This window comes from Protopterus annectens, chromosome 4.part1 (assembly GCF_019279795.1).
Source record: "Protopterus annectens isolate FY-2018-M chromosome 4.part1, PAN1.0, whole genome shotgun sequence".
Lineage (NCBI taxonomy): Eukaryota > Metazoa > Chordata > Ceratodontiformes > Protopteridae > Protopterus > Protopterus annectens.
Window position 1 is genome coordinate 794,205,373 of NC_056734.1, and position 14,357 is coordinate 794,219,729.

The following is a 14,357-nucleotide window of genomic DNA, read 5'->3' on the forward strand; positions in this document are numbered from 1 at the left end:
AACTGTGTACAGATCCCATCCCATTAAGATATGCACACTTTTCATATACCCACCCCATCCCAAACAATAACTCCCAAAGCATTGCTTCACAGTTCAACTAACATTTTAAAAATACAGTAACCTCCCTCCTACAAAACAACATTACTACATATCCAGACATCCCACTCCAATCACTGAAGCCAGAACAGATCTTCACACTCTCTCCATTGCCAGCATCTATGTTCTATGCACACTTAAGACAACAACCCTGGGCCTGACCAGCTTTCATCAAAATACCTCAGACTCAGTGCAGATACACTTCAATATCCTGTCTTGAGTCTAATAAGCTGCTCTATCTGAAAAAAATATGTCCTCGTCTAATGGAAAAAATCCTATATAATACCCCACCATAAAGGTGGCTCATTAACTGACCTAACAATCTATAGGCCAATCCCCATTATCTCACCATTATCCAAAGTATTGTAGAGTTTTATTCACTTTCAACTTGCTACACGTATTATTTTTCATAAACTCCTCTATCTCTCTCTCTCTCACAGCATGGTTTCAGACCCAATCACAGTAAAAACACTGCCCTTCTAAGGTTCACAGATATAATAAAATCACAATAGAAATTCAGGTCTTGTCAACTAAATTCTTTTTCTGGATCTATCCAAGACATTTGATATAGGCAATCATCAAATTCTCGTAACTATATCTTCCTATGGGCTATCACCTTACTCTCACTTAACTGATTTTTCAGTTACCACACTAATGGGTCCAAAGTAGTAAAAGGGCAAGATGACTTCTCCTCTTTCCTTGTATCCATCCCAAAAGGCTCTGTTCTAGGCTCACTACTATTTAACTTATTTATCAATGACATAAACATAGCAGCCAAGGAGGCCACCGTAGTAGAATACTCCAATGATTCATTTCTAATAAGTGTTACTTGGACACTACCCCTGCTCCAAACATTGAATTTGAAATCTTTCTTCTCCATAAAAGCATGGCTCAACAACTCAAAACTCCTTGTGCAGCCAAAAAAAAAACTAAGCTAGTATTGTTCACTGTAACACTTTTTCCTCCCAAATATACATTTAATACACTATCATTCAACAAGACCAATATGCAACTGGCATCCAACACCAAAATACTAGGTGTGATTATAGATGACCACCTAAAATTTGACTTGCACCTTCATCAAGTCTTAAAAAAGACACACCATATATTAGACTGCCTCTATACAGTAATATATTACCTTATTGAATCTGCTAGACTTAACATACCTGCTTCTTTTCTACTCCTCACCCTGTTACATGCCCCTCTTATCCTAATCAATGTCAATTGCTCTCTATCAGCCAAATTAGAGCAATGCTACAATAAAGAAACCAAATTTACAACCAGCAAACAAAATTAACTAAACTGGCTCAAACTAAATAATTTTCTACTGTGCTCACAATTAATTTTAACATTCAAACAAATGCACAAACTAGAAAAAATTGTCATGTCTTTACTCCTTCATTCAGCCTTACACTACTAAGACACCCCTATGCTCCACTAAAAAAGCACTGCTATCCATGACTAAGACAAACAATAATGTAGGATACTCCATGTATTTATACTGCATTGCTAATGGCTGGAATGCCATCCCACTTCACTTAAAAGCAGTCTACAACCTGAAAGATTTTAAATGCCAGCTTAAGCCACACCTTATGGATAACTACCCTCCACCTGCAACACTCCCTGGTTAAAATGATGCAAATATAGCTATATGAATTTGTGACGTGACTCGCTGCTGCACAAAACTTAATTTACTCCTCTCACAACTATACCCTCTTCTTTCATCTTATCTTCTTTATCTTCCTTGTGCTTCCTCCTTTCCTTCCTTTCTTTGGACTGCTCTAACTCTTTACCTTAAGTTCTTATATCCTAGGTTTTGAACAAGTCCTTATAGTAGCAAACATTCTTATGTAAAACCTGACAATTGATGCATAGTCATGATATTGCACTGCATGTACTGCTCTCTATTTTAAAAATATTCATATGCAGCCTATGTAACTGTTATGTTTAATCAAAACTGTTTGCATAGGATGTAACTGATGTCAAGGATATCTGAATCTGCATGTTGTCTGAATAAAGGAACTGTTGCTCATGAATAAAACTGATTGTAAATGATCAAATGATGCATATAATGTCCACAATCTCTGTATTTTTATTCATTTTATGAAGATTTTCTGCCCAGGCCTACACTCAGAAAGGGCTTTCTTGGTAAACAAATGTTAATAAATAAATAATTATATAAATTAATAAATAAATATCTGGGTTTGGTGAAGTCAGATTTCTTACAATGTATAAGAACATCAACATAAATGTTTCTTACAGCCCCTTAAACCTTACTGATACTACTATCCCTCACCATCTTACTTTGAAATTGTCATTCCAGTATTAATCTGTCTTACAGTTATAAAACAAGAATATGTCTGTGTGGAACAGGCATCATTTCAATAATCAGCAGTAAAAAGCATTACCAATGCTCAGCCAAACTGAAATTGAGTGCAAATAGCTTAGACTATGAAAGATGAACTACTCCAACTCCCTACCTAGCTTTCTATTACTATTGTGGGACTATATATTGTGTGTCTACATTAGTGGCGCTGGCCTTTATGATAAATATTAAAACACTAGCTAATATACAAATGTCGCATTTACACATTGGACTCTTGTATGTGCAATTTTTTGTGCTTTCCTTCATGTGTTTTTATGGTTGCTATGTATAAAATTACAATGTATAATACATTTCTACCTACTAGTTAAATCTCTCTAGCCAGCTCCTAGAATGAGCAGATTCGTACATCACTTCTGACAAGTATGTATTCTCTGCTGCTGTTGAAGATCTCTTATTGCACACTATTTATTTCAGATTCTCTTCATTCTTTAATCCTGTGGCAATTGATAAAATTTTCAGTGCAACGTACATTCACCCATGTCATCTTAGCAATTTGTAAGATCGCTACATATTTTGAGATGTAGCTGAATTTGTTTCCTGAATGTCATTGCACTTCCATAACTCATTTGTCAGCAGACAATGTCATATTGATAGTAAGATCAATGTAATTATGTTTACAGATATTATCTGGTTATTGATTTATTTATGCAATTTATTTTATAATCAACAGAAAACATGTGCAGCTCACTAAATTAGTCATTTAACCACATTACCTATATATGGTAGTAGATAACTATATAATTCTTAAAACAAAACATGGATTTCTTTAATTGTAAATTGCTATGTTTTGCACTTACCAGGACTTCCTAAACACCAGCCTCCACCATGAATATAAATAATGCCTCGCTTTAGTTCATTAGTCTGCTGTGTAGGTACATACAGACGAACAGGCACACCACTAAATATAGTATCTGTCACTGTTATGTTCTCATCTGATAGTGCTGGTATATTTTGCATGTCAGTGAGTATCCTCAATGAATGCATAACGTGTCTCCACCCCAGCCATTCAAGCAGCTGTCCCTAAAGCAAAATATAAAAACTGCATTAATACTTAACAATATTCAGATTAAATGGCACATTGTTACAAATATAAACACTATCTTTCCAAGTTGCATTGGTGTCCAAAGAAGACTAATGCAGTGTTCAATATACTGTACAATTAGAGGAAGAGCTCATACAGAAGATGTCTGCTGCCATGAATGAATCATGTCAGTTCTACAGCTTGCAGCTCATTGTTATTGTGACACCCCTCCTCTGGGCCAGTGATCAAAGAGCTTCAATCCTCACACTGGATACCAGTGAGTGACATTCACTTGGAACAAAAATAGACACACACAGTATTTCCAGATGCAGCTCTCTGTACCAAACACAATTTCCCTTATGAAATCTCTCTCTCTCTCTCATGAAAGTACTAAATATCTATTTACAATAAACACCAGCATTTCAATCACAGGAAATATTAAAAATAGCATAGATGGAAAGATTCACACAGATACAGAAAAACAATTTGTAACTAATCTCACTATATTCTCCTGAGTAATTTAAAGAATTACTGCCCCCGATTTCACTTACTAGAGCAAGGCAAGACAATGGTCCTTCCTTTGTCAGGTTTCACAAACAGACTGCTCTGAAACATTGGTTCATCTAGTCTTAAAACATCATTTATTTGCTGGATTACAGAATTAAATCACATACATCTAGTCATATGACTCTGGTTCCCACACTATCCCCTTTACTAGAAACTGAACCAGAATCCAGAGCCTATGTGCCATAATACACACACATAGAGCTTTGCTAAGATATGTTACAGCATCAGGAAGCTATAAAACCCTTTCAAAAACTTCCACCCTTCCAGGATAGCAATTAGTTCACCCCTAAGGACAATGCAATAGGATTCGTAGTCTTGATTTTCACAGACATTTTGCCTCTGGCTGCAATCAGAAAGAATAGTTGTGTAAGAACTTACCATAACCTTGGATGTCCTTCTCTTCCATGTTGCAGTATTCATAACAGTAGGGATTTGCTGCTTGCAGCGCCACCATCCGGACAGTATGCCAAACTCTTTGTTTCAGGGTGGTACGTGCGATGTCTCTCACCAGGGCCTAGGTTTTCTTTCCTTCTGCAGAACAATGAATATGTCTTCTGAATATAGGTGTCTGCAAGGGATTAGACCCATAAGGTCAATTTTAGGTTGTTCAAATGTGGGTGTAGCAGAGATCCCTTGTTCTGAGTGAGTACGTCTACATGGTGGGGTAACCTGTGGTGATTGCCCTTGGCTAGAGAGTGTAGGAGGGTCAGCCAATGCTGTCTTGGCCAAAATGGAGTCACCAGTAGGATTTTGGGTTTGTCCTTCTGAATTTTCAAGAGATCTTTTTGAATGAGAGTGAAGGGGGGACGTGTAAAGATACATCCCCCTCCCCCATGAGAAGAAGAAAGTGTCCACTTGCCAAGATTGTGGGTGTGGATTCCTTGTGCAGAAGTTGGGCACCTGCTTGCTGAGTTGGGAGGCAAATAGGTCTGCTTATGGAATACCTCACCTGTGTATCAGGTCTGAAGCATCCATTCGTGAGAGGGGGCGGAGGTTCTGCTGTGTGTGCCTGCCATAACATTCTCTGCTGAGGGGATACACATGGCTAATAAATAGACCCTGAGAGAAACAGCTAGGTTCCATATCTGGATGGCCAGGCTGCCTAGTGACTAGGCCCTGGTCCCCCCTTGCTTGTTGATGTACCACAGGACAGTCATATTGTCTGTGATTACTTTTAGGGTTCCTGGAAGGATAGAGGGTTTGAATGTTAGAAGGGCTAACAGCAGTGCCCTCGTTTCCTTGATGCTGATGTCATCCTTTTTCCTTAGAGTAGACTATTTTCCTTGTACTGAGAGGTGCTGTTGGTTTGTTTGTAACATTGCACCCTAGCCCAGATCTGAAGCATCTGTGGAGAACTGTTGTTGTGGGGCTGGAATTTGGAGGTTGGTTCCGGGGTTGGTCTGCATTGCTGAGATCCACCAGTAGATCTCCTTTTATAGGCAGAGGAGTAGTGGAAGTGGTCAGTCCAATGGTTGGGAGTGTTGGATCCATAGATTTTTTAACACTCACTGAATTTTGCGCATGTGGAGTCTGGCCATAGGCAACATGGGTATGAGGGATGCCATGTCGTCTAACACAGGAATTCCCAAGCTGTCAGGGTGTTTTGGGCGAGGATCTGATTGAAGTACAGGCAGAGGTCCGGAATCCTTTGTTCTGAGATGAAGGCTTTCGTGCAGTCTGTGCAGAGTCTGCACCCCAGGAAAATCAAGTCCTGTGAGGGGATCAGGTGATATTTTTCTAGATTTAGTGTGAACCCCAAAAGAGTGAGGATGTTCGACACCTGCTGTAAATGAAGAAGTAGGAGTTGATGGTCTTCATATAGGGTGAGCAGGTCGTCCAAGTATGGGTATATTTGTATACCCTGGATCCTGCAATGATCAATAAAGGGGGATAGACACTTTGTAAACACTCGGGGGCAGTGGAGAGACCAAAGGGCAATGCAGAGAATTGAAAATGACAGGAGACTATTGAAAATCTGAGGTATTTCCTGTAATCTGGATGAATGGGGATGTGAAGGTAGGCATCCTTGAGATCTAGTGCTACCATGAATGCCTATGAGGGGATCAGAGGTAACAGAATTGGTAAGGTGCCATTTTGAAACTGGGAACATGGAGGAAGAGGTTTAGAAAGGTTAGATCCAGGTAAGGTCTCCAAGGACCTTCTTTCCTTGGTACTAGAAACATTCTGAAATAAAAGCCTGTGTTTCTTTGAGGGGTGGGCACTGGTTCTATGGTGCCTAGAGTTAGAAGTTGAGGAATGATGGGTGGGAACAGGTGGATTTGATTTCTTGGTGGTTAGAGGATACCTTGGAAAGGTGGGAGCATCCACCATGTCATGTGATATCCTCTCTGGATGATAGAGAGGACCCATTGTTCTGTTGTTAGTCTCTGCCAGGAGGGAAGGGATAAGGGTGTTGCTGGATGAAAGGGGGGGGGTTCACAGTGGAGGAGGCCTGGATTGGTCAGGCTGGCTCCGAAAGGGTTGTTGTGGAGCAGCTGGTGGAAAATTTGGGAGTAGATGTTTTCCTTGGCTGTCTACATCCCTTTGATTGTGGCATTGAATGAAAAGATTGCCTTCTAACAAAGGAGGGCTGCTGAGGGTAATTCCTATGATATCTAGGAATAGGGGATACCAGAAGGTGTTTTTGTTTCTGTAGTTCTTTACCCTTCTTGTGGAGGGATTTGAGAAGATCAGCAGAAGGCTGCCTAAAAGGGCCTTATTGTCTAAGGGTGCATCCAGTAGTTTAGTTTGAACATCCATGGGGAGGGGTTGACACCTTACCCAGGAGTATCACTGAAGTACTGATCCTGAAGCTGCAGCTTTAGTTGAAGCTTTCACAGCATCATAACTCCATTTAATGAAGTGCCTGGTCACTTGGGATGCCGTGGACAGGAGGGAATTTAGTTGGGCTCTGATAGGAGAATCCTGAACCTCAGACAGAAAGGGTAGAGTTTTTAGAAATGGTATCTACAACATACCTTGCCATGTGTGTTTGGTAGTTCAAGGCCCTAATGGTGAGAGTGGAGGAGGTATATACCTTTTTACCGGTCTTGTCCATAAATTAACTGTCTTTATCAGTTGGATAAAGAGCAGTAGAAGGTAGTTGTCTAGATGTTTTGTCTGCAGAAATGGCTATAACAGCTGGGTCTGCTGGAGGGTTCCTGAAAAGAAACTGAGTGTCTTGGGGAACCCTATAAAATCCGTCAGGTCATTTAGCTGCTGAGGACTGTGAGTCAGGAGACTGAGAAGAAGCTAGGAAAGCATCCTGAAAAGCAGGCAGTAAGGGATGCACAGCTGAGGGAGATGGTTGCTCCATTTGCAAATGGTTGAAGTACCTTTTCTTGAAGTCAGAAACCTCAGAGGCCTGCCACTTAAAATGTTCCCTCATGAGGGAGATAGTATCCCCAAAGGTGAATTCTTTTCCTGGGGATTCAGGAGAAATAGAGTCCTCCTCCTCTGGCATAATGAATTCCTTGGGGGATTCAATTTGGGTTCCATAGGAGAAGGATTCCTCAGAGGAGAGGGAGTCTTTCTCAGACACATGAATGAGTGGTTGAGGTGTGAGAGTAGTGGGAAGTTTTTACGTTTGTAAGGCCTGAAAGGCCTTAAACAGACTTTGAGAGAATGGTTCCCAACCAGGCAGCAGTGGAGGCTCAGAGTGCTTGTTTTTTTGCTTACTTTTCAAGGAAATCATTGGAGCAGATGGAAGAGAAGAGGACGTCTGTCTAGCATGAATTGGAGAGCAAGGGCTTCCAAAAATGTGAGATGTGGATCCTCTCTGCCATCTGACTATGATGGCTGAATTACCTCGGCAGACATAGCTTCAGTTTCCTGCACCCCAGCTTCCATTAAGGTTCCCGGGCCTGCTTTAGTAACCATCATCTGAATGGACTCCAGGTCTTTAATTGCCTCTAGAGCTTGCTCAGACTCCTGAGGCGCAGCCTGGGATTCCGGCGTAACTTTTTTCGCCTTCTTCCTAGGTGGCTCGTCAGATGGCCTACTCCTCCCTCCATGCCTAATGCCAAGCAACAGAGGCTTTGGTTCTCTAGATATAGTTTCAAAGCCGCTAATTTGCTATGGAGAGTCTTGGAGACAATCAACTTACAAACTGTCAGGATGTATGGTCGTGGGCCTCGCCTATCCAAAAAACACACTTATCATGTGTGTCCTTGTGAGGAATTTGTCTCCCATAAGCACACTTCCCTTTCCTAGCTGACATTTAAGTCTAAACAGTAAGCAAATTAAGCAAAAAAATCTAAACAGGGCACTTATCTGTAATGGCCAAAAGCGGTCATCTGGTCTTTAACGATCTGGAATTCGGTCATCTGAAGAAATGTGATGTAGATGTGGAACTGGCAAACGGGCGTCCAATGATCACTGTGGCAAAAAAATTCTGATGAGGGTAAGTGTAGACATCACTTTTATACCTAACGTCTGTTTATGGCCCCGGTGAGAGATGTCACATGTACCCTCCTGAAACAAAGACTTTGGTATACTGGCCAGACGGTGGCGCTGCAGGCAGCAACTCCCTACTGTTATGAATACTGCAACATGAGAATAGAAGGACATCTGTAAGATACAGTCTTTATGGCCTAAACCAGGTAAATTAATTTCATACCATTTTCAAAGTTAGTTGGGATGGGATTAACCTCTTCTCTTCCACTATCCACTGTTACAATATATTTTTTATTTTATTATTTTTTTATTTTATTTTACATTTGTTTACCGGGCTAGTCTAACTGGATACATGTCCATTTTCAGTAGAGGCCCGGGGAGAAAAGCTCCTAGGTAAATACAGCTAAATTAACAAATTTCTGTGAGTCAAGAATATAAACAAAATCAATACAAAAAATAAAAGCAAAAACAGACTGATTTACAGGATAAAGTTTAACAATTCAAAGTAAATAGTCAGTATAGAATTCATTTATCAGTATATTCATTTCAACAGTTACAATACAATCTGACATACAGGTGTATTTCTTTTCTGTCCAGCATGAACTACCATTGGTACATTTTTAACACAAGCAGCTTTACAAATATATTTTCAACACAGACCTCTGTACAAATCAGTTTGATATACAAATGACATATAATACTTTATATAACTCCAGCTGTCTATGTGCTGGCATATGTTACACATCCACTGCCCTACTTCTCCTGGCATAGCTGGCAATGCCTCACATCACCACAGTTATATATCAGATTTCATGACTCAGTATGTCAAATACCTAGTCCATCATGATTCAAGTAAATTTCATTATTTGAATAATTTTTGGATATTATTATGTGAACAAGAACATCATGACCATACAATGAAAGCATAACAAAACAAAAACATCTTAAAAAAACATTTTTATTAATGTTTATCAGGATGTGAAACCATTGCAATGCAGATGTAAAATAAATCTCTGTTTGCTTAAATGGTGGGTCATACTAAATTTTTTGAAATGATCATTGGAATTTCAGAAAAAAGCAATGGTTTTCACATTACATGTCGGGATTTTGTTTATTTCTTTTCTAACTTCATGAAGCACTAAAGCTGAAGGTAATACTCTGTGCGCTGTGTTGGGCATCATCATGGATAAAATTCCCAAGATAAATATAGAGTAACTAATATCAAATTGGAAGCTAAAGTTGGATTACTCACTAAGTGATTTTTTAAAAATATTTGCATTCAGTTGACCTGAAGCATGCATTCGTGCATTTAAGTTAACCACATATTAAAAAAATAAATACAAAAAAATAGCTACAGATATGACTTTTATCATATTCACTGTTAATATTCTTATCATACACTTATTTATTTATTATACTTAAAAATAAGGAAATGCAAACAACTGTAACTGTAAACAATTGTTTAAAACAACTACCTTCTCTATATGGCAGAGATACTAATAATGTACATTTACTGTTTTTAAGCATTTCTCAGTAAGAACATTAATACAAATAGGACAGAAACAACAGAAAACTAAGTCATCACTGGAAGTTAGTAGTTTATAGTCATAGTATTTAAATAACAGTACAACTGATTTCTTTCCAAAATTGCAGATCATTAATTCTAATCAATAAAGAGCAAATAATGTGCATTTCATGTAACCCAAGACACAGATATGGCATTATATTCAGTTCTCAGTGTATCATGCAAATTTTCTTTGCAAGCAGAATGTATGCATGCATGCATCTGCTTATTTATTTATTAATTTATTTATTTTTGATCTAGGTTGCTTGAATGAGCTGAACTTCTTTTAATGGATTCATGCAGCGAAATACATCAATATGATACCAAAAACTCTGGTTAGAAAGATGAAGATCAGAAAAGTGAGAATGTATACAATGTAGTATCAGAGAAATCAGTATACTGGATAGTAACTAAGTTGCAAAATACTAGATATACTTCATATTTATATCATAGATTCATATGTATTGTCATCCATCCTTCTACTCATCCATCCACAATCCTTTTCCTCATTTTGCATATGGGGTTGTGTCACTCAACAGTGACAATCATCTAGAACTAAGGTTTTCCCTACTGGGCAGGTGACCCTGTCACTTATGTTCTTACATACCCCACCCTCACATACACCTATGGCCAATTTAGAGTGTCCAATCCACCTATTGCATATCTTTGGAATATGGGAGGAAGCTGGAACAACTGGGAAAATCCCATGTGAACACAGGGCGGACATGCAGACTCCTTCATATCTACTTATTAAGCTATTAATCCATGACATTCTCTAGAAACCTACCTATTCATTCCCATGACATTTTTAGTTCTTATATTTTAAGTATGAATAACCCAAAGATGAGCAGAATATCTACATGTTGCCGCTATCCATGGGTATGAGTATGTGATAACAATTACTATTAGCTGCACACAGTACTCGGCATTGTACCTAAGGGGAAAATTTGCAGTTACCCATCGATTTGTCCAGATTAAATTTGAATTGTGAAGGGAAAGTACTTTGCTTTTTGTGTAGAGGAAAGCAAATCAAAAGAAGTGGCAATCTCTGTGATACATATGTATTCCTCCGAGATGGTCTATATTTTTTGAAAAAGAGACTGAAATTTCTGAATCAGGTGTTTATGCCTGCACTGGACTTGCAAATCTGCAGTAGATCTGACAGGATGAAGTCTGTTGAGGACCTATATGTGAGGCAGAAATCATCTCTCAGTAGCCTGAATGACACTAAGAAGAAAGACAGGGCTTTGAGATATGGTCTGCATAGATTTTATGGCTTAGGCCCTTGATTTTCTTAGTAAGAAAGAATTCTGGGCATTCAGGTTGTGTCAAATGCTTGGACTGGTGACTAACAGGGCATTATACTCAATGATGCAGTTGACGAATACAGAATACAGTGAAGTAATCATATCCCTGGGCCTGGTTGCCATACCATTAGTAATAAGCTGTACAATGAATAAAATAAATTCTTATATTTGATACACAGAGATTGATCAGTTTGTTGTTTACATAGGCTCCCTGGTCCCTAACTATTGGATCAATTTTCAGAAACGTGTTGTCAATTTGATAGTTATAAATGTCGTTTTGCTTACCAAAGGATACAGTTATACAGTTTTTGGCATTTAGATTCAGTCCGTGTTCTTGCCACCAGCTATTGGTTTGGAAATGACTTACTTGAAAGAGCCTGGTGTTATCTGGGGAGTTTATTACGGCACCCATTTACAGCCAAGTGCAGACTTGGTTAGCCATTAACCTTTAACAATACCTTTGACCTCCAAGATGTAAGTGCAAAAGATGCATGGCTCAAGGACTGAATTGTCGGGTACACTGCTAGTGACAGATCTTTTAGAATAGATAGAGCATCCCATCACAATTTCCTGCATTTTATTTGTGAGCCAATTTGCTATCCAATGCATTATATATTGATTAATATTTAGATAGTTTATCTATGATACTGGAGTGTGAGTTGGTGTTGTACTCTTTTGTTCCTTTTCGAGGTCTAGATATACAGCATGTAGTGATTTGCCCTAATCCATTGCTTCAGTCATGTGTTTTAGGTCTGAGTATGTGATGCCACACATTCTTATCTGTGCATAGGTTTCTAACATAGTTAGAGATGTTTTTGTGTTGTACTTTGTCAGGGTGACTGTTTTTACCTCATATCTGGCTTTGGTTGATTTTATCAAGGTCAGGAGGTCCCTTTCAAGTTTAATAATTGCTTTTTTGCATCTTGGGAGTTGCATTCATATTTATGTGCAATGAGTTTTCTTCTTTTATTATACAGTCTATTGAAATGTTGTCCCACAACAGGGGTTTATTTTTGAATTTGGCATTGTAATTACTTTGGGGGGGCATGCAAATGCAGGTGTTTACATGTTCATAGAATTTGGTGGTAAAGCATTCCACATAAGCAGTGGGATCAAGAATCTGGAAGGGGATGTTGAATTTATTAAGTCATCACCGAGTTTCAGTAGATTAGCCTTGGCTTAATTTATGTCATATGGATGGATAGTTTTTGTCACATCCCTCTCTAACATAGATGACAAGCAGGCGGGGTATTTTGTTTAGATACTTTAATACATAAAAACACATCAGGAGGGATAGCGGCATCATAAAATATAAACAAACTGATTAATAGACAGACCTTACAGAGATACATGCTTACATCTCAACAGCTTACTTCACAATGGCAGTTAGGCTCACACATGCTCAGTATTTATACACTTGTGCAAGTCCTTGGATAGTTTCTTAAAGATACATAAACACATAATGATTTACATCCTCCCTGTTAAAAAGATTGCCCTTAGTAAAAACAACATTGGAGCTAGACATGCATTATTATAGAGATTAGAAACAAAACACAATGTTCATGTCCATGTTGCTATGCATCTGTTACATGGTCTAGAGATATGACTGGATCTGGTAACATAACAATATGAACTGAATTTATCAACAGGGACAGACATCGGTGAACAAGTCTTATCAGGAACATCAGGATTTGTCACAGAAATGGGAATATTGTATGGAACTTTCTCTGGAATTGGGACACCGGACAACTCACTGTGAGATAAAGAGTCTTTCACATAGGCTATGTGCTGCGGTATAGGTTCATACACCGGCATCAAATGTTTGCAATTCCACCTAAACTCTGCTCCTTGTAATTCCACAATGTACTATCTCAGTTCTGGGTGAATACATTCCATGACTCCAATCTGATCATAACCTTTGGATGTTTGCATCCTTACCACTTCTCCTTTTCATAATGGAATGAGCAGCTTGTGCTGGTCTTATCATAGTAGTAGGACTTCTGGGTTAAAAGCTTCTTCAACAGATTGGTTTTCACTGACCTGTTGTTCTTGACACATGGAACCAACAATTGATTGCTAATGTGGATCTGGTTTGTCTCAACAGAAGTCTCTGAGCAGGTGACCCAAGATGTTTATCATGAGGAATGTTTCTGAGGTTCAAGAAATTCAGGAAAACATCACTGTGCTCTCATTTTGTCTTTCCTAATAACTGTTTTGCACTTTGAACTGCATGTTCCACCAAACCATTTGATTGCAGATGCTCAGGGCTACTTGTGACATAAGTAAAGTCCCATTCTTCGGCAAATCTTTTGAACTGTTGGAATTGATGCTTCATCTTAGTAATGACAGTACTGGATGCTAGTTTAGGAAGTAGGTTAATCTTGAACCAATTGGAGTAAGAGTCCTAACCCCAAATAATGTTGACCATTCCACTCATAAATGTTGGTGGCTACTGTCGACCAAGGTAGTTCAGGAATCTGGTTTAGCTTAAGTGATTTCTTTCTGTTGATGTGGCTTTGTACTATTGCACACAGAACAAGATAATAGCACTATCTCAATGTCTTGTGACATAGAAGGCCAAAATACTAGTCCTCTCACCCTACTTTTGGTAGAGTTGGATTCCTGGGTGATCACGATGCAAGATAATAATACACTCTTGTGGCAATGACTTTGGAATAATTACTTTCAGACCTTTCATAATGAAACCATTATCAGACAAAATCTCATCTCTGTCTGGAAAATAAGGATGAACTTCTTGATGTAAACTGGTTTACTTTGACGGCCATCCTTGATTGATTAAGTGGTTGAGCCTTTGTAAAACTGGTTCTGTGGCTGTGAGATCTCTCAGCTCATCAAGACATGTGGAAAAAAAAATGTCTAACTTCCATGATTTCAAAATCAAGGTTCTCATTCTCATGCTGTTCAGTGGTGTTTCTGGGCAATCTGCATAATGTAACAGCAAGATAAAGTAGTTTGCCTTTCTTGTAGACAAGGAGTGAATACATACTTTTGCAGTCAGCA

General features: G+C 38.7%; 1 protein-coding gene across 3 annotated transcripts in view; it reads right to left on the bottom strand.

The window, feature by feature from the left end:
- LOC122801057 (arylacetamide deacetylase-like) overlaps positions 1 to 14,357 on the bottom strand; it is a 523,400-nt gene that overhangs the window by 325,541 nt on the left and 183,502 nt on the right. For all 3 annotated transcript variants that reach the window (XM_044070541.1, XM_044070540.1, XM_044070542.1), the window contains exon 3: positions 3,280 to 3,502. In XM_044070541.1, coding sequence (XP_043926476.1) covers positions 3,280 to 3,502 — 223 coding nt within the window. The remainder of the gene's footprint in view (positions 1 to 3,279; positions 3,503 to 14,357) is intronic.